This window comes from Centroberyx gerrardi, chromosome 7 (genome assembly GCF_048128805.1).
Source record: "Centroberyx gerrardi isolate f3 chromosome 7, fCenGer3.hap1.cur.20231027, whole genome shotgun sequence".
Classification (NCBI taxonomy): domain Eukaryota; kingdom Metazoa; phylum Chordata; class Actinopteri; order Beryciformes; family Berycidae; genus Centroberyx; species Centroberyx gerrardi.
In genome coordinates, this window is record NC_136003.1 from 10068957 (window position 1) to 10086273 (window position 17317).

Genomic DNA, 17317 nt, shown 5'->3' on the forward strand with positions numbered 1-17317 from the left:
CTATTAAATCATTAGACACTAACTGACTGGTACTGTGTGCACAGTGCCAATCTCCCATTCACTGTCAATGGAGCAACCTAAACAAAGGAGGCCTGAGAGGCTGCAATGTCTTAATGAAACACCAGAGGGCGCTGCTGTCTATGTTGTTATCAACCTCTTTCCCTTTGGAACATGTATTTATCTTTATCTGTCTCTGTTGCTTTATTGGCATGATAAGACTTGGTTCACATTATCAAAGCAGAGTACATCAGTATTTACACCAACTCATTTACACCCTAGATCATAAATTTAATTAATTGTAATTTAAATACATTAGAGACACAATTTGTGATAGCAGTATGGTGCTGCGTGTTGCTGTCTCTATTTATGTCTCTATGTCACTGTTAAGACATTTTCTGACTCTCAGATTGATTGACTGTGCTGTCGATACAAAGGCTGACAGTATGTGACAACTAAACAGTTTTAAATGCACTTTGAGGCTATAGAATGTTTGGCTCTATTGGTAATGTTTGAAAAAACATTATATTTATGTATATATATATATATATATATATATATATATATATATATATATAATGTTTTTTCCAGTCTACGGTTGAGATACAATGCATCAGGAAAGTTGCACAACGCTTATTTTTCCAAAAGTCAAACTTTTCAAGAATAATGTATGTAAAATTAGTCAAAATTAAGTAACATGCTTCTTAGGTGTGTGTGTGTGTGTGTGTGTGTGTGTGTGTGTGTGTGTGTGTGTGTGTGATACACCACTCGTCACCACCTCCATGAGAGCAAAATTCCTTTGCATGCTCCTTGGCATGCTTTGTCCGAAGAAAGTGTTTCTGACGAGTAGCTGTCGATATTCATGTTTGGATTTTCCATAGAAATACAAGCGCATATTGCGCAATGAATCTTTCAGTTTATCCACAGACAGGCTCTCCCATGTAGACAGGCTATTTCATGTCCTGGTGACATCTCATGTTAATAAAATAATGCGTGGGCAAGATTTAGTAACGTGTAGGAACGAGATCTTTATGTTTGGTACTGAGGAGTATCCACCGCGCTACAAGTCCGCATATAGCGCTGTGCGCCCTTTCAGCACCGCGGAGGCCTGGAGAGCGAGACACAGAAACGGGGAGCCACGAGGGAGGCGCTTTAAATTCAATAATAATACTAGTAAATGTAAAGTAAATGTATTTCTGGTAGAAAATATGTTCAAAGACCATTTTACTAATCAAACGTCCTCTCTGGAATAACTTCACCTTCCTATTCCTGCTGCGAAAGCTCCAAGTTCATCTTCCTCCTTATCCTTTTTTCTCCAAGCAGGATTTTGATTCTAGCGCGAGTAAACAGTTTCACATAATGTCACCAAATTGTACAGCAATGTGGAAGTGAGAATAACATACATATCGGATCAGAAATTAGACATCCTCGTGTGTGATCATCAATCAATAAGCTTTTATGGCCCACAAGATAAGCTGTGCGTAATGGCTGTGCGTAATGGCGCGCTTGGTAAATGGAAAATGAGGAGGAGAGGGAGAGACTTTCACACCCGTGGATCAACGCCTGTAGCCCGTTGTACTGCCTAAGTTGGGGGTGTGCCGCAGGGAGAAAATTGCACAAAATGTATGTAGGCCTACAATCTTCATTTTTAGAATTGTGAAAAGGCATTGAAGCCCAAATATTTGGATAAAGTCATGGAAGGATGAGACCATAGCATTTCCAGTGTTTGAGAAATTTCAACTTCAAATCTCAGTGCCAGCCCATGCCCTTTCTGGTGTTAATAGAAACAATAAACCAAAATATTGGTATTAAAATGGTCAAGCTATATGGGTCACTATATATAGCGGTGCGTAATGGCTGTGCGTTCATTTAATATTAATATGGCCTATTGACAATGCATTAGGCTACTAGTTTGTTTGATTGATATTACCTAAAAAAACGATTTATTACGATTTTAATCGTTTTAAAACGATTTTACAAATTAGCATTATGCTAATGCTAATCAGCATCCACACGTGTAGGCTTCCATGTTCCACAAATACTTGTCACTTGCTCATTCGCATATGCTTGAGGAAATGGAAATCGAATGTGTGGCAAGAAATGAATGAATCAATGAATGAATGGTAAATAAAAGTTAGGTATTTATTCATTTAATGATTTATTTTTGAAATCATGTGTTCATTTACGTATTTCTATAAATATTCCCACATTTATTTATTGATTTATTTATTCCTTTATTTGTTATTGTATTTATTTATTGATTCATTCATTCATTGATTCCTTAATATGATAGGCCTGGCCCTCCATAGTTTGCGCTTCTCATCGATCGGCTACTTTCTCTTGGCAAATGATCCCTGTGATAGAGTATGAAGAGAAATTGAGGGGGGTTGGGGAATTTGTTTTTGTTTATACCTAAATATCTTTTTTACAGTCTATGGTTGATAGCCTACGGGCTCCTATTTCAAAATACATATAACCTGATATAAAATCCGTTATGCTGTTACAAGCAGCCTCTGCAGTTACACAGCACAGTCTCATTAGGATTTCAAACAAAATTTGCATCACTGGGGGAGATGTGATTGAAACAGCGACAGTACTTTCATTTCCTCTGCTGCCCTCTAGCGGAGAGAGAAAAAATACATTTTCTCCCATAATGCACTCCTCACCATTTTATTCCCATCATCCCTTGCAACGAGCACTCTGCACCGATCAAGATGGCGGACAGACCAGGTAATGCTGCGTGCCCTCTGTCAAAATTAGCACTTTATTCGTTTTTGTGTTGAGTCAGTACCTTGCTTTTGGTATATTACTTTGCTTTCATGCTCCATGTATGTTTATGTAAAAACAAACCGTGTATGTGCACTAAGCTGGTGCTTTTTCTTCGGCCGAAGGCCGCAGTGAAACCGCGGTCCATTGAGTCAGGTCAAGGACTTTGACTGTCATTGCCAATTTAATAGTAATACTTTGCGAGCCGCTTTTGTATATTTAATTGTCATCTTCAGTGATGCCGGAGACGTCAGTTTAGCTTGCGATTTGCGAGAAGCTGTCATTGTAATTCTGTTGTCACCTTGTTATTTAACATCAGCAAGCGTATCCGTTAACGTTAGCTAGCTCGCACGATAGCCTTGCTGCAAACAGTCAGTGCTGTCAGTTCCTGCACACAGACTGAACACAGTGTCCTCACGACACTCTCCTCTGCAATTATGGCAATCTTAATATGAGCTAACGTTAAACGATAGGCCGAGGACGTAATTGACAATGTTTCTTTTTTACTGGCAAAGAAGCGTTGTTGGGTAACGTTAGCCAGTATTTTTGATAGATAAATATAATGGTTAAATGTCAGGTTTTTCATTTAGCAGTAAAGTTCTAGCTAAACAATGTGGTTGCTAACCGACTCATAAGCACCAGTACTAGTGTTGATTTTCGTTAAGCACATTAATATGTAAAATAGCTGTGATGCTTGTGTTGTATTAAAATCTCATGTGCACGTCGCTTTGGATGAAAGCGTCTAAATGGGAAATTGTAACTAATGCGGCCACAGGTGTGTGTTTATTTGGTGTTCTACCACAGCTTCTCAATCAGGACCCATCATTTGAATCACTGGGCGCGTGTCTGAATCGGAGCGAAACGCTGGAGCTAGGCTGTGTGCTGCATGTACAGTATGCAGAGTAGACATGTAGCTTAATGTGACTTTACTGCTGTCTCCACTCCTGACCAGTTCCCATAGTTGAGAAGAGACTGATGGAAGTGAAACTCGGCGAGCTGGGAAGCTGGCTTGGAGGCAGAGACTTCACTCCCAACGGCATCATCTCCGCCGTCCGCAGGGGTGAGGAAGGAAACTTGACCTGAATAAATCAATCAATAATTAATCATGTGCATCAGAATAAAACAAAAAAAAACATTATGCCTAAATTTAGGCTAATCATTAAAATGAGTAATGGTAACGCAGACAAATTCCTAGTGTTCTCAGCACAATTCAAGAGAGATCATGTCAGAAAAGAGGCTTTTTGCACAAAGGTGAACTACAATCAGAGCATTTTTAAATACTAATCAGTGAATGCTAAATATTCAGGGAACGGTTGTTGTGCACACATGCTCTGCATTAGCAGCAACCCTGCTTTCCATCCATACTGTTGCACACAAATTACTGACAGGAAGATTGCTCATGGATTTGAATCAGTTCACACTCTCAACTTTATAATTTGCAGCTGGAACTGTATACCACAGATGTCAATAGCAGTTTGTTTTTGTTTTTTTCTTGTGTAATTTGTGGTGTTCTCTCTTCAAGGCCATGACAGATACTACAACAAGTACATCAACGTGAAGAAGGGAGGCATCGGCGGTGTAGCCATGCTGCTGGTTGGCTATGTGGCCATGAGCTACATCTGGGAGTACGATCACATCAGTAAGAGACACACACACTCCTCCTCACATTCCATTACTTAGTGTTTGGTGCCCAGGATGTGCCGACTTTGCTTTAGGAAGAAGTTTTATTACTTTTGTGGGCCAAAATACTCTAAACTCGTTATTTAATACTTCTAAAAGATCCAGTCTACACAGATGTTACTTTGTCGCACTGGACTCGCCTGCCACGCTTTGAAAGTACCATAATTTGTTTTTAATTTTGAGTAGGTGTCGATTCTCAAATGGATATCTAATTTTGGAACAATTGCACTCAAACTGGCTATAACCTATTATTCATTAAAAATGTTACCTCCAAGTTGTTGATTCAATCATTACATGTCTTTTGCTTCCCTTTCTTCTTCTTCATCATCTCTTCTGTCCACCCTGTTTTCAGAGCACGACCGCTGGAGGAAGTACCATTAAGCCCCTCCTCTTCAAGTAACATCAAACCTTCAGGGGTTGAACTTTGACCTCTCTGCCCCCAGCTCACATACAGCAGTGAGGGACCTCCCTTTCTCTGTTTTCATCTGTTCTGTTAAATGTGACTATTGTGACCAATAAAAAATACTAAGATTTATTATGGGATATTGTGGTTTGAGTGTGTGTGATGAATGCAGAATAACATAGTTTACTGTTGATGCAGATTTGACAGGGTTGACAAAACTAAAGATCATTTTTAATGTAATTTAACTGCATCTGAATTTTAGTGTCTCAATGTCACATTGGCTGTACCAGGACTGTAGTTACAGTATGCTTTGTCACTGTTTTTGAACCACAGCTGTCAAATTATTCTTATCACTCAAACATTGTGGAATGCAAGTATAACTTGGGTAGACCTGTGCTGAGAACCTTGAACTTTTTATTTGTACACGCTATAAAATACAGATGTGAGAATTTGTTCAAAGACTACACATGTACTGAATGCAACTGGAGGATGGCATCACCCGTGTCAACAAAATCATGAAACTGATACCCTGATCAGGTGTAGTAGCAGTGAGGGGAAATGTTCTTTACATTCCACATTGGTTAAAAGGAGCAAATGATCACTGTATTCAGATGAACAGCACCTAACAGCACAGGGTTTCTATACAGATCAGTTTCCAGGTTCTAAAAAGTATGTGGAAAAACGTACAAATTGTCTGCTGCACCGTTGTGTGTGACATCTTTTAGGTCTAAAGTCTGAAAAAGAATATTAAAACATACAGGAACCCTGGAAACAGTTTTTGCACACATTGGTTTCCATTAAGGCTTTAAGAAGTCAGGTGATATCGATGTAAGAAATAGTTTTCATCTGATGTTAGCACAACTGATCATGGGGCAAATCTGGGCTCTGATTATGGCAGTTTCAGTACAAAGCATCGATGTGATTTTCCATTGGCATCTATTACACTTCAGTTGTTTATTTCATTTACATTGTCAGACAAAGATCTGGGTCAGTATGCATGAGGTTTGTCAGAATAGGAGTACTGATCTAGGATTACTGGTAAAGTCACATGAACCTATGAACATGAATATCATGTAAGAAGCAACAACGTTTCAGAGCGGCACTCCTACTCCAAGATACCTGATGCATATGGACCTTGGTTGTAATGTCTGGTACAAGAACATTTTCTGAGAGAGTCCATGTATTTTACAGTACAAACAATGTAGAAAACTATATGCAATTAGAGCTAGAGGACTGTAGACTTGACTTTCACCAGCAAATCAAGTCACCCAACCACAGCCACATAGATGGTGTCCTCAAGTGTCTTTTCTCTTCTTCTGTGTTCTTCCATCAGACCAGAGAGGTAGCCATGTTTGACCTTTCTGCTGCCTGTGTCTGTAGATAACGACCCAAGTGACACACACACACACACATCAGTCCTGCTTGGTAGTTGAAGGTTGTGAGGTTCAACTGGAGGCTGTGGCCCAAATCTCTACAGTGGCGTCCTCTCTTCATCTCCTCTTCCTTCCTTCCTTCCGTCCTCCCGTCTCCTCTGCTCTCGTCAGCGGACAGAGCCGCAGCATGGGTGTCTGGACGTCAAGGCTGGAGGCTACTGTCCGCTCAGGAAGGCAAGGTGGCCCTTAGTGCATTTGTTGGCATAGTGACCCTTCTCACCACACTGGAGACACCGGGAAGGGAAATAAAGAAGGCAGAAGGATGTTAATGTTGTACTTAACTTGTAGCTGAAGTAAACTGCCGTGTGTGTGTGTGTGTGTGTGTGTGTGTAGGAGTGCACACAAATGCACATCAGCAGACAAATGGACAGACGTGTCACCTTGTAGCAGGTGACCTGGTCCAGCGGCCGTGGCCCTCTGTTGCCTCCCATGTTATTGTGTTGGCCACCCATGCCCATTGGGTTGTGCTGCGGCCGCTGGTAACTGCCTTGGCCTGGACTGGAGTTGGTCAGCTGGATCAGAGACAGGGACGAGCGGCCGATCGTAGGCACAGGCTGGGACAGGAGACGGGAAGGAAGGAAATGTAGCAGGTTTATTAGAAGATCTAATAGGCCTAACCTTTATACAACTGCTGTGTGTGTTGGGTGTGTATCTTCTTACCTTTGTCTGGTTCTGGGCTTGCTGTGGTAAAGGCGGCTGTTCAGGCGCTCCCATAGGCAATTCAAAACGGGGGCTGCAGAAAACACAATTAAGCGTAGTATGAACATCTCACTGTTACATCTGTGTATTTTACAGTCTCTAGTTATTATTATTTTACCACTGCCTTTATCTATTGTCTAAGGGATATTTTACTATAGGAGGTAGGGAGCAGTTCATCCCATTAATGAGGTAGGGAAAAGATTATCCCAAATTATCTTATGTTAAAGCAGACCATATTCGGTACAGTATTATACAACAGGATATTGTTTTGTTTCACTTGCAATTCAGAGGTATTTCTGTTATGTAGAAATCATTAAAAAGGATAACATACTGCATAAATTTACAGGATTTCCCCTCTGGACAGAAGCCCACCAGGTAGTTGACACAGATCACCCTTCTGGTGTGTCTGTGTCTGCAGTCGGGGCCTGAGAAGATGGACACAAAGAGATATGGGACAAATGACAGATGGAAAACGGAAAGTAGAGAGGCTGTCCTCCCGCTTAAGAAGATGCTCTAACAAGAAGGGAGAGGGCATTTATAGGGTGTGTGTGTGTGTTCCATCATCATCATCTCGTATTGATCGTATTTTCATAATACACCAGTGAGCAGAACCTACCATGTTTGCAGAAGCCTCGGTCATACCAGGGACAGTCTTTGATCTTGGACTCGGGATCAATGTGCAGGAATGGACACTCCTTGTTGCTGCACTCACCTGGCAGGGCAGACACAAATTAAAACACGGAGACACCAGTACGCCTCAGTATTCCTCTGATAGTTCTACATCTGACAGTAGAAAGGACTACTGTGTACTTGTCTGAGGCAAAAATGGACATTGAATGAATCCGTGTTCACATGTTTAACATCAAGTCAACGAACCAAACTTGGAGTAGAAGTAGCACTCGGGCATCTTGGTCATGTCGTACTCGTGGAGGAACTCGCACTGGTCTCCCTTCTTACACAGCCCTCGGAGCCAGTGCTTACACACCACCGTCTTCTCCCCGCTGATGTGACGGAACGGACACATCCCACCTGGGTGTGGAACCAGTTCACTCAGTTAAACAGATATCTGAGAGATTCAGACCCATTTGGGCATTCAGTGTCTCATTGATTTTTGTTGTTATCAGTAGGGATCGGGGGTAAGTTCAGTGCTAGAACCAGGGCTTGGTACCAGACCAATTCCCAGTTTCTGTGCCTGCAATTTTCTTTTAAGTCACAGGGAAATGGCATTTTGATGGTGTCTTGCTTCCGTAAATTGACGTATTTCTGGTCTGGACTGTACAAAAGTGGACAGGTTGGACCATAGCACTGCATAAGAGAAAGGAAGTGAAGCCTATTGCATACTCAGTGTCCTTAGTGAAGCAATCCACTGTGAAATGCTTTGCACATAATCTTGAGCCTTCTCAAATCACAAAAATCTGTCATAGTATTATGTATGCCTACTGGTACACCATGAAGTAACCCCTACAAATATGCAGTTTTTTATTAAGTAAAAGGAATGCAATTGTGATATAAAAATATGACTTTTTTGCATTTGCTGTTAATTGGGTGTACTCTGTGACATGGAGAAATAGCTAACAAGGTGAAAAAGTTAAAAGGACTTGTGCATATGTGTGCATAGTAAATGCCCTAGATGTGTTTGTTTTGGGTAAGCAATTAGCCTTAATGGTGAATTTTCAATATGTTTACCCCTTCCCAGCAGTGAGGAGCCTGCACTATTACATGTAGTGGAGAGACTGAGATTCGTGTTGCCTATGAAAAGCTGTCAGTGTGTTTTTACCTTTCAGACAGGCTGCTCTCATGAAGAACTCGCAGACAGCAGCCCCGGACTCTGCAGGGACACAGCGTTATGTTATAACGTTACCAACACAAACAAAGCAGCTTTGTGGGGACAATTTAACGCAGAAAAACAAATGCTAAAACGGATAAAGTCACCGCAGCTCATGTATCCACAGGGCACTTGAGGTTTGCCCTGTTGCCAACCCATGTCAGCATGTTGTTATGGTGCTTTGGCAGTTTAGCTATAACGGCTGGCTAGTAGCTAGCTAGCATAAGTGCACTCACTGTCCATCCCGGGGAAGGGTAAGGGCTGTGCACCCAGCTGCTGCTCCACAGCGATCTCCAGATCAAACTTGATGTGATCCACGGTAGCTAGCAGCTCCTGCATGTTTGCTACTTTACCGGGCTCCGATCAAATAAATGTCAGTCTAGGTTAGCAGCTAACTGATGCTAGCTTCATCAGCCAGCTAACGGTGCTCACTAGTAATGTATCGCACCTATCGATCCAGCGTGCTCAACTGATCTAGAAACCATGAGGAAGTTTTTATGTAGCTTTGTTTAGCTGCTGTAAACAAAAACGTTAACGCTAGTCGGTTTGTAGTTTAACGGTTGTCACGATGGAACGGCTCCTTGTTCCTGGCAGTAGAAGGAAGGCGCGCGGACTGACCTCTGACCCGGTGGAAAGGCAAAGGCACGACTAATCGATCATTGATGTAGTTTTGTAAATACATTCCCAATGTTTTACGGTTTTATATTATGTGACGTTACGTTACGGTACTGATGAATTCTGGACAAATATGCATAACTGAATCGTTTTTATACAATGTCTTTTTATGATTGTAATCGACATTTCCTGATCCATTAACACGCCTAGTGGGTGTTTTGTGAATTTCTGATCCTTTAACTTTTTGCATGTAACCCAAAGAGGTTTTATAGTAGATAGATGTGATCAGTTGTTATTGTCATGTAACTTACAGTAATTTTAAGTGTACAGCTAAAAATGCTTCTTCAGTTGTAGGCCTCATTTAGGGGAGCTACAATTATGTCTGAGAAACAAAATAAAATACTTGTGAATTTTACCACCTCAATAAGAATCCAAAAGGGAACTCATTGCATTGCCAGTACATTCACTTTTATTTATCTTCAACAGGGAAATCCTCTACAGTTCAGTTCATTGGCATTTGTTCATATTCAGTGAGAACAGAGACACATAAGGCAGCAACAGGCAACCAGAAAAACTGTTTTGGAATTATAACTTTTATTAAAAAAAAAAAAGGCATGGAGAATTCAGTCAGAGTTAAAGCTTAAACTTAATGTAAGACCCACAGTGAAGAACAGTTCCACTGGAAAAACAAATACACCTCTGTTTCCATAAAGACAAATCTGTTCCAAAATATAACCCTTGTATCTTTCCAAGAATGCTGTGAAGTCAAGAAGAAGTGCCTTGATTTGAGCAGTGACAGTAGATTTCACAGGTGCGCACTCACAAATAACAAATACAATCGCACATACAGCCAACAAGCATGACCAAAATGGCATAAAAGTGTTCAAAAGCAGCCGTCTGGCATAATTGTCATTCCAACAACCATCAATGTCCGAACTGCCGCCCTCTACAGCTCAGGTAGGCCAGGCATGGGGAATCGTCCAGCGAAGGCCTCCACCTCAGCCTTGACCTCGGCCAGCCGCTGCTGGAACTTCTCTCCCTGGGCCAGAGCCTCCTTGAACTCCTTCAGAGTGGCTTTAGGATCCAGGCTTCTCTGGATCTCCACTGTCAACTCAATACCTGGAGGAGAAAGGAGTGCAGGACGGGCTTTCAGATGTGGATTATGTATACAAGCAAAAGACAAACAAAACTCACAGTAGTTTATAAAAAAAAACTAACTGACTATGTTTATTATTCATAAACATATAGTCAGTTTGTCAATAGAATACAGTGTTGGCGTGGAAAAACATTAGAAAACAGCAAGGGGAGTTTCCCTACGAAGGTTAAAGGTTACCTCTGTGGATGAACTCTGCCACCTTCCTGAAGTCGTCCTCCACCAGGCCTCTGGAGGTCAGAGCCGGGGAGCCGAACCTCAGACCGCTGGGGCGCAGAGCGCTCTTATCACCTGCACACAAACGTTATAAATTAGTAGGAAGAGCGCTCTTTGGAAAACCCTATCTATCTATCTATCTATCTATAGGGGTAATACACATCTATATGTACAGTTATACTCACAGGAACTTAAGGGATAGACTCATTTGCCACAAGAATATACACACTAAAGGCTAAATCCGTATGTATACACCACTGCATGTCAGTGCTGACACACACATTACCTGGACAGGTGTTCTTATTGCAGGCGATGGCACAGGCTTCCAGAACCTTCTCAGCCCGTCCTCCATCGGTTCCTTTGCTTCGCAGGTCCAGCAGGATCAGGTGGTTGTCAGAGCCACCTGTAGGAGAAAGGATGATGATTTGCATAGCACAAGTCATAAATTGCTCTCAGATATCAGAAGCCGTCACAACCTCTCTTCCAACCACGCTGTCAGTAAAAATAAAAAACAGTCTTTAAATTTTTCCTGCAAGTTTTAGGGTAACATGTACGCAAATTAAATGATAGCATGACATTTTCACCACAAAGTTTCAATCTATGGATGTTTAAGTTAATTCAAGGTTGACATTTTTCAAGGCAAGGACATTGACGATCAATGTCAAGTAAGTATTTGTGGAGTGGTACTGTGTCTCCTACCAGTGACAATCTTGTAGCCGTGGCTGATGAGGGCATTGGCCATAGCTTTGCAGTTAACCAGCACCTGCATCTGGTAGGCCTTGAACTCTGGTGTCATGGCTTGCTTCAGGGCTACAGCCACACCTGAGGACACACAGAAAGTGAAAAACATGATCCAACAAAAATACTGACACAATTGCATGGCTGTGAAGATGGGGAAACAAAGTAACTGACAGAGTAAAGTAAGAGGGAGAAAAATACTGTGGGGAGATGGGCACCTGCAATAGCGTGGTTGTGTGGCCCGCCCTGCAGCCCGGGGAAAACAGCCTGGTTGATAAGAGATTCCAGGTTGTACAGAGTCTCCTTCCCCTTGGCGTCCACACTCCGCACTCCTGGAGGAGGGAAAGATGGAGAGAAGAAAGAGAAAGAGAAGGAAGCAGGAGGGAGTGGAGTCAAGTGGAAACCCAGTGGATTGGAGGAAAAAGAGAAAAAGGGGAATAAGTCACTCAGAATTACTATTGCTTTGAAACCAATTTGGCAAGTGGTTTGTATTGCATTCATCAAAGGGTCAGAAGCACTCTCTTCTATCTGTACCTTTCCTATAGAAGATGACCCCGGCACGGCAGCCTCGCAGCGTCTTGTGTGTCGTCGTGGAAACAATGTCAGAGTACTCGAAGGGCGAGGGCACGACTCCAGCGGCCACCAACCCACTGATGTGAGCCATGTCGGCCATTAGATATGCGCCGTTCTCATCAGCGATCCGCCTCATACGGGCGTAGTCAAGATTGCGGGAGTAACAGCTGGTGCCTGGAGAAGAAACAGAAGAAGAGGAAGTGATTATAAGATTTTAAGGGTTTTTTTGACATACAGTTGAGGGCCTCGTTTCCCAAAAGCATCTTAAGGCTAAAATGATCGTAGTATCCATCGTACAAAGTGTCTTTAGTTTGTAAGGTGTTTCCGAAAAGCATCTTAACTTAAGAAGCTCTTAAAAGTGATCGTAGATGACTGCCTCTGACCGGTCCTAGAACGCTAAGTGCGTCTTGAGAAGGAAAGAAACCTGCAGGACTCGCTGCAACTTTAGTTTAAGGTTTATTAGTCTGTTTTTATATTATTTACTGTCATCTTCGGGTGCTGAGGGAACCGTGAAAGAGGAGACAAAACACAAAATGGGTGGAGTCGGTGATTGCTGCAAATGGAGTGGTGAGTTTTGAAGAAGGGACAGGGAGGAGAACAACAAGGAAATGTTCAATAACTTGTTTACGTGCAGTAAAACCCATCATGCAAGCTATTGTGCATCTGTTGTGGTGCCGTCACCCGCAGCGCAATGTTGTGCCAACACCTGAACAGTGTGTCATTAAAACTGACAGCCGTCTTGATCAGAGAGCAAAAGCTATGATAAGAATCATCACTCCTAAATCTGAGGCTAGTTATCAATTTTTGCTCAAGTGCAAGTACCTTGAGCAAAAGAAAAGACAAAATCATACATTAACATTAAACCCACGAACATACTGTATGCCTATTGCATTAAATGAGATGGCTGTAAGCTTTCTACAGGCGATTTAAATAATGTTGCTGTTGCAATTCTAAGCATATATAATTGTTTTGTGCATTTTGTTCAGTAGCCTTTTTGATGTATTTGCACAATATCACATAACTTACAGACAGTTGGTTAATCTGTTATCATGAAATCAAGTCAACAACCACTTCAACACCTTTCATACTGACGTCACAGCGTCAGAAACATTTAACTAACGTGGGTGCGCTTTGAGAAACACATGAAGTAGGTAATGAACGAACCTTCGTAGGATCACACTTAAAAACACTTTTCTTTACCTCTAAGAGTGATCGTTATTGGGAAACGAGGCCCTGTTCATTTCTAATGGGAAGCATTTTCCTGCCTTTTTTGTGTCGCATATTGCTGACAAATGGAGAGAGAGGAGGAGAGGAGAATGAGAAACATAACAAGGCTCAGGTCAGTTAAGCCCCAAATGGAATCCTAACCTTAAACAACAAATTCACTGATCCACTTAAAGTGTGTCAGACTTCCAAACAGAGATAGGATAGTAGTAGTAGTAGTGGCAGTGTGTGTGTGTGTGTGTGTGTGCACATGCAAAGTACCTGCGATGATCAGTCTGGGGTGGAACAGGCGCGCGTTCTCCTGCAGTCTGTCATAGTCAATGTAGCCGGTTTCTTGATTGACCTAGAAACAACAGACCAGGGCATAAGATAATAATAATCATTATGTTTTACAGGATTGCACTTTGATGGCAAAGTGCAATCCTGTAAAACATAATGAGGCCCCCTAGATTGTGAAATGCCCTGCCTGAGGAACTCTGTAAAATCACTTCTTAAAAACACACTCTTTAGCTTTTTATGTAATGTTTTGGATTTTGCCCACTTTTTAAATCGTTGTATTGTTTCTTATATTTAAACCACTTTTGAATACATTTCCCATTTTTTATATATATATATATATATATATATATATATATATATATATATATATATATATATATATTTTACTATTCTTGTGTTGTAGGTGATGATGTAGGATCTTATCAGAAAAAAAACAAAAAAAACTTTATCAATGAGGTCCATTGATTCCAAATGAAGTGCACACAGTACTGCCCCAATTTAATCAGGATCCCAAACAAAATCCCAATGCAAAAGTACAGCTCACTGTAGCTAGTACAGCCAGGGGGAACGCTGAAATATTACAGGTTGTCTTAGAAAAAAAGACACAATAAGGAAAGCCCCGGCTTCAAACTCCATAGTTGTCCCGAATGGTATAAATTGTTACATTTTAGCTAAGTTACATTGAAGATTTGGCTAACCATCTCAAACATGCATTTTATGAGACACAATAAGAATGATATTATTTTTACCATTATTATTGCGCAAATTTCATGAATTCATGTATGTAACCTGGGAAAACCCCCAACATGTCAGAGGGTCACACTATATCATGTAACCATCAGTACATGGATAGAGTAGGGAATACCCAGCAACGTCCCACTTTGACCCACTGTATCTCACTGTTGTACTCCAGAACTGAGTGTTGAGAGACTTAGCGTAGATAACAGGGTGTTGTAAAAGTCACAGCAACAGAGTTGTAAAGTAATATCTGAAACAATCCTGTCAAAGATGACCTCACTCCTCTAGAAGATCATTTGTCAAATGTCATAAGAAGAATGAAGGAGTGTCTCTCTGTCCTCCTGACGTGATCACCATGTTTCTATTGTATCTATTCTCTCAAATCATCTGTTATTATTACTACCTACACAGTGGGAGCATTGTGCCTACAGTACGTGCCTTGATAAGTAATTTCAGTTTTTCTTCTTCTGTCTGTCTTTGTGAAATCTTGTCACTAACTTCCCGAGAGTTTATACTAGATTCATACATCAGTGTGTGTTGGTACGGTGTACCTTATAAGGCATGGACTCAAAGAAGATGGATGTGGCTGAGATTTTCTTCTTCTCAGTCATGAAGCCGTGGGTCAGGTGACCTCCGTCAGGAAGGTCCAGTCCCATGATCCTGCCATGGGGCTCAACAATGGCCGTATAGACCGCAAAGTTAGCAGGGGAACCTGAAGGAGGAGCATAAATAAGTGTGACAGAGAGGAGAATGAGGGAGAAGTGACAATAGGGGCAAGATGATGAGGGGAAATGGAAAAAGTGAAGGAGGACAGAAGAAAAGATACACAAGTGAGGAAGTATAAGAAGTATTGGAGCCTGTTAAAGAGGGTGTTTGAGGCTAGGATTTCACACACCCCAGCCCACATAGTTACAACTCTGCCTTATGTAACACTCACTGGTGTGAATAAGGAGCAAACATCAACAAACTCAAATAGTCTTGTGAGCAAAGTTTATGAGCTATAAATCAGGGAGGGAGTAAATCACAATAAGATAAGATCAACTTTATTATTTATCCTAGAAAAGGGAAAGTGTGTTATCATTGCAGTATACAGATTTACAGTCAAGTGCAAGAGCATTTACACAGAATGTGCATCATGGGATATTCACATTATCAAATGCCTCAAAGCCTGTATGTATATTACCTACAAAACCATGCAACAAATCTGACTCCATAAAACAAACATCTGCATCTGTAGTGCGTTACAAAGATAATTCGTGTTTGTTCAAGACATTCAGCTGAACAATCTGGCTAGCAGAGAATCTGATATTGCATTTCTTTTGGGAGGCCTGTAGGAGGGCCATGATAGTGATGATGATGAAAATCATCATGGTGGTGACAACAATACCAATGTCAGCAACCATGTTATAAGTTGTACTGTTGTAAGTTTTCTTCTCGTGACTGTTTTTTTGTTTTGTTTGTTTGTGTTATACCTGGATGTCAAACCAATATCTCATACCTGAGTATGGCTGCACGTTGACACCCCATTTCTCTGAGTCCAGACCGTAGGCCTCCAGGGCCCTCTTCTGACAAAGTCTCTCCAGCTCATCCACATGCTCTGTACCACCGTAGTACCTGAGCACACACACACATCATACTGTATTTTACAGATATACTGAGTTATTATAAAAAGGTAGGGGAGAGCAGTGAGCACTGCAAAGGTTAAAGGATGGGGTCAAAGGTTGGGTTTAGATCCTATGGTATCTGCCACTCCAAGAAATTCTTTATAAGTCATTTTTATGTGTATTCTAGTGTCTGCTGTCTTATTGTACATCTGACACTGCCTCGCTTGCACTACAGGCAAGGTCTTGTACATTTTTTAAATAGTTTGTGCAACTTATCGCAGAGTTTCAAAATCCCCCGCTATATTAAACTTGAAAAATAAACAGGATTCTGTGTGTGTGTGTATACCTCTGGCCAGGATATCCCTCAGAGTACTTGTTGTTCATGCAGGAGCCCAGAGCCTCCAGAACCGCTCTGCTGGTGAAGTTCTCAGAGGCGATCAGCTCCAGACCGTACGTCTGCCTGTGCTTCTCTTTTTTGATGATGGAGAACACCTGAAATACACACAAATATTGCATTATTAATAGGCATGTAACAATTTGTCACACAAGCTCTATATGTATATGAATATGTCCATAGTCCTTTGACCGTGGACATATTCATGTTCGTTTGTTTGAAATAAGTGCATGAGAGGTAATTGCTTCATCTTTTTCAACTTCTGAAAGTACATTATTTTGGATTTTGCATCATGAAAAAACATAAAATAAGGCCAAATAATATCTCCCAGTTTTGTCCCAAGTGTTCATATGATCTGTAATGAAGGATGTCCAGCATGCACTGCTGTGTAAAGGACGGTAGATGCAGCATTTAGAGATAGATCTTCTAGTTTTAAAATCCATAATGCCTGATGGACATAAACATGCAAACACAAACCTCTGAGTCGTTGATGGCCAGAGGCTCCAACATCATCTTGTTGTGGGAGTCCCACATCTCTTTGCTCACACTGTGGCCGTTGGTCAAAGACATGATCGCTTCTCTCTGCTCACAGAAAAGGAGAAGATCATTCTTAGGCATCTTCTAATCAGGGATATGATAAGAAATACACACAAAAAACAATCTCCAATTGTAAATGAATCACAGTACTGCCCATACAATATTTTTAATTGAAATGTTGCATTCACTAAATCACAAAGGAACCATTATTCTCATGACCATGTATTCTTTAGAACAATATATGAGCATTGCTTTTCCAAACTGACCCCCAGCATACAGATCCATTACAGTCAAATGCCCCAGCAGACATGTAGCAGCACCTCAGCTGTCAGCAGGATTGCGACATTGCAGCCATGGCGTGAGATGACCACATGTGCAGTCTGTTAAACTTTGAACAAGGATGTCTCCCTACCTGTTCTGATAACAAACTGAATTGCAAAAAC

General features: G+C 41.3%; 3 protein-coding genes across 3 annotated transcripts; 1 reads left to right on the forward strand and 2 right to left on the reverse strand.

The window, feature by feature from the left end:
- The first annotated feature begins 2672 nt into the window (after window positions 1-2672).
- Window positions 2673-4978, forward strand: atp5mf (ATP synthase membrane subunit f). Its single transcript, XM_071906368.2, has 4 exons — window positions 2673-2727; window positions 3716-3823; window positions 4286-4402; window positions 4796-4978. Exons 1-4 carry the CDS (start codon window positions 2712-2714, stop codon window positions 4822-4824), a joined length of 270 nt encoding a protein of 89 aa, XP_071762469.1. The 5' UTR covers window positions 2673-2711; the 3' UTR covers window positions 4825-4978.
- Window positions 4979-5240: 262 nt separating this feature from the next.
- Window positions 5241-9402, reverse strand: cpsf4 (cleavage and polyadenylation specific factor 4). Its single transcript, XM_071906369.2, has 8 exons — window positions 9040-9402; window positions 8756-8806; window positions 7855-8007; window positions 7595-7690; window positions 7310-7403; window positions 6940-7012; window positions 6660-6833; window positions 5241-6503 (listed from the first exon to the last, which is right to left on the reverse strand). The coding sequence occupies exons 1-8, from the start codon at window positions 9140-9142 to the stop codon at window positions 6435-6437; spliced, it is 813 nt and encodes a 270-aa protein (XP_071762470.1). The 5' UTR covers window positions 9143-9402; the 3' UTR covers window positions 5241-6434.
- Window positions 9403-9999: 597 nt separating this feature from the next.
- On the reverse strand, window positions 10000-16941 carry shmt1 (serine hydroxymethyltransferase 1 (soluble)). Its single transcript, XM_071906379.2, has 11 exons — window positions 16815-16941; window positions 16290-16435; window positions 15838-15953; window positions 14891-15051; window positions 13584-13665; window positions 12060-12272; window positions 11744-11857; window positions 11487-11609; window positions 11074-11190; window positions 10752-10862; window positions 10000-10537 (listed from the first exon to the last, which is right to left on the reverse strand). Exons 1-11 carry the CDS (start codon window positions 16905-16907, stop codon window positions 10365-10367), a joined length of 1449 nt encoding a protein of 482 aa, XP_071762480.2. The 5' UTR covers window positions 16908-16941; the 3' UTR covers window positions 10000-10364.
- Between the last annotated feature and the right edge of the window lie 376 nt (window positions 16942-17317).

Excerpts from the sequence above, each read along its gene's own strand:
- shmt1 (XM_071906379.2), bottom strand. The coding sequence starts at position 16,907 with ATGTCTTTGACCAACGGCCACAGTGTGAGCAAAGAGATGTGGGACTCC. Across the intron at positions 15,052-15,837 it reads CAACGTGCAGCCATACTCAG|GTTCCCCTGCTAACTTTGCG; the intron begins GTATGAGATATT and ends CTCCTCCTTCAG. Across the intron at positions 12,273-13,583 it reads CCCCAGACTGATCATCGCAG|GCACCAGCTGTTACTCCCGC; the intron begins GTACTTTGCATG and ends TTTCTTCTCCAG.
- cpsf4 (XM_071906369.2), bottom strand. The coding sequence starts at position 9,142 with ATGCAGGAGCTGCTAGCTACCGTGGATCACATCAAGTTTGATCTGGAG. Across the intron at positions 7,013-7,309 it reads AAATCCTGTAAATTTATGCA|CCCCCGTTTTGAATTGCCTA; the intron begins GTATGTTATCCT and ends TGTTTTCTGCAG. Across the intron at positions 6,834-6,939 it reads AAGCCCAGAACCAGACAAAG|CCTGTGCCTACGATCGGCCG; the intron begins GTAAGAAGATAC and ends CTCCTGTCCCAG.
- atp5mf (XM_071906368.2), top strand. Across the intron at positions 3,824-4,285 it reads CATCTCCGCCGTCCGCAGGG|GCCATGACAGATACTACAAC; the intron begins GTGAGGAAGGAA and ends TCTCTCTTCAAG. Across the intron at positions 4,403-4,795 it reads CTGGGAGTACGATCACATCA|AGCACGACCGCTGGAGGAAG; the intron begins GTAAGAGACACA and ends CCCTGTTTTCAG.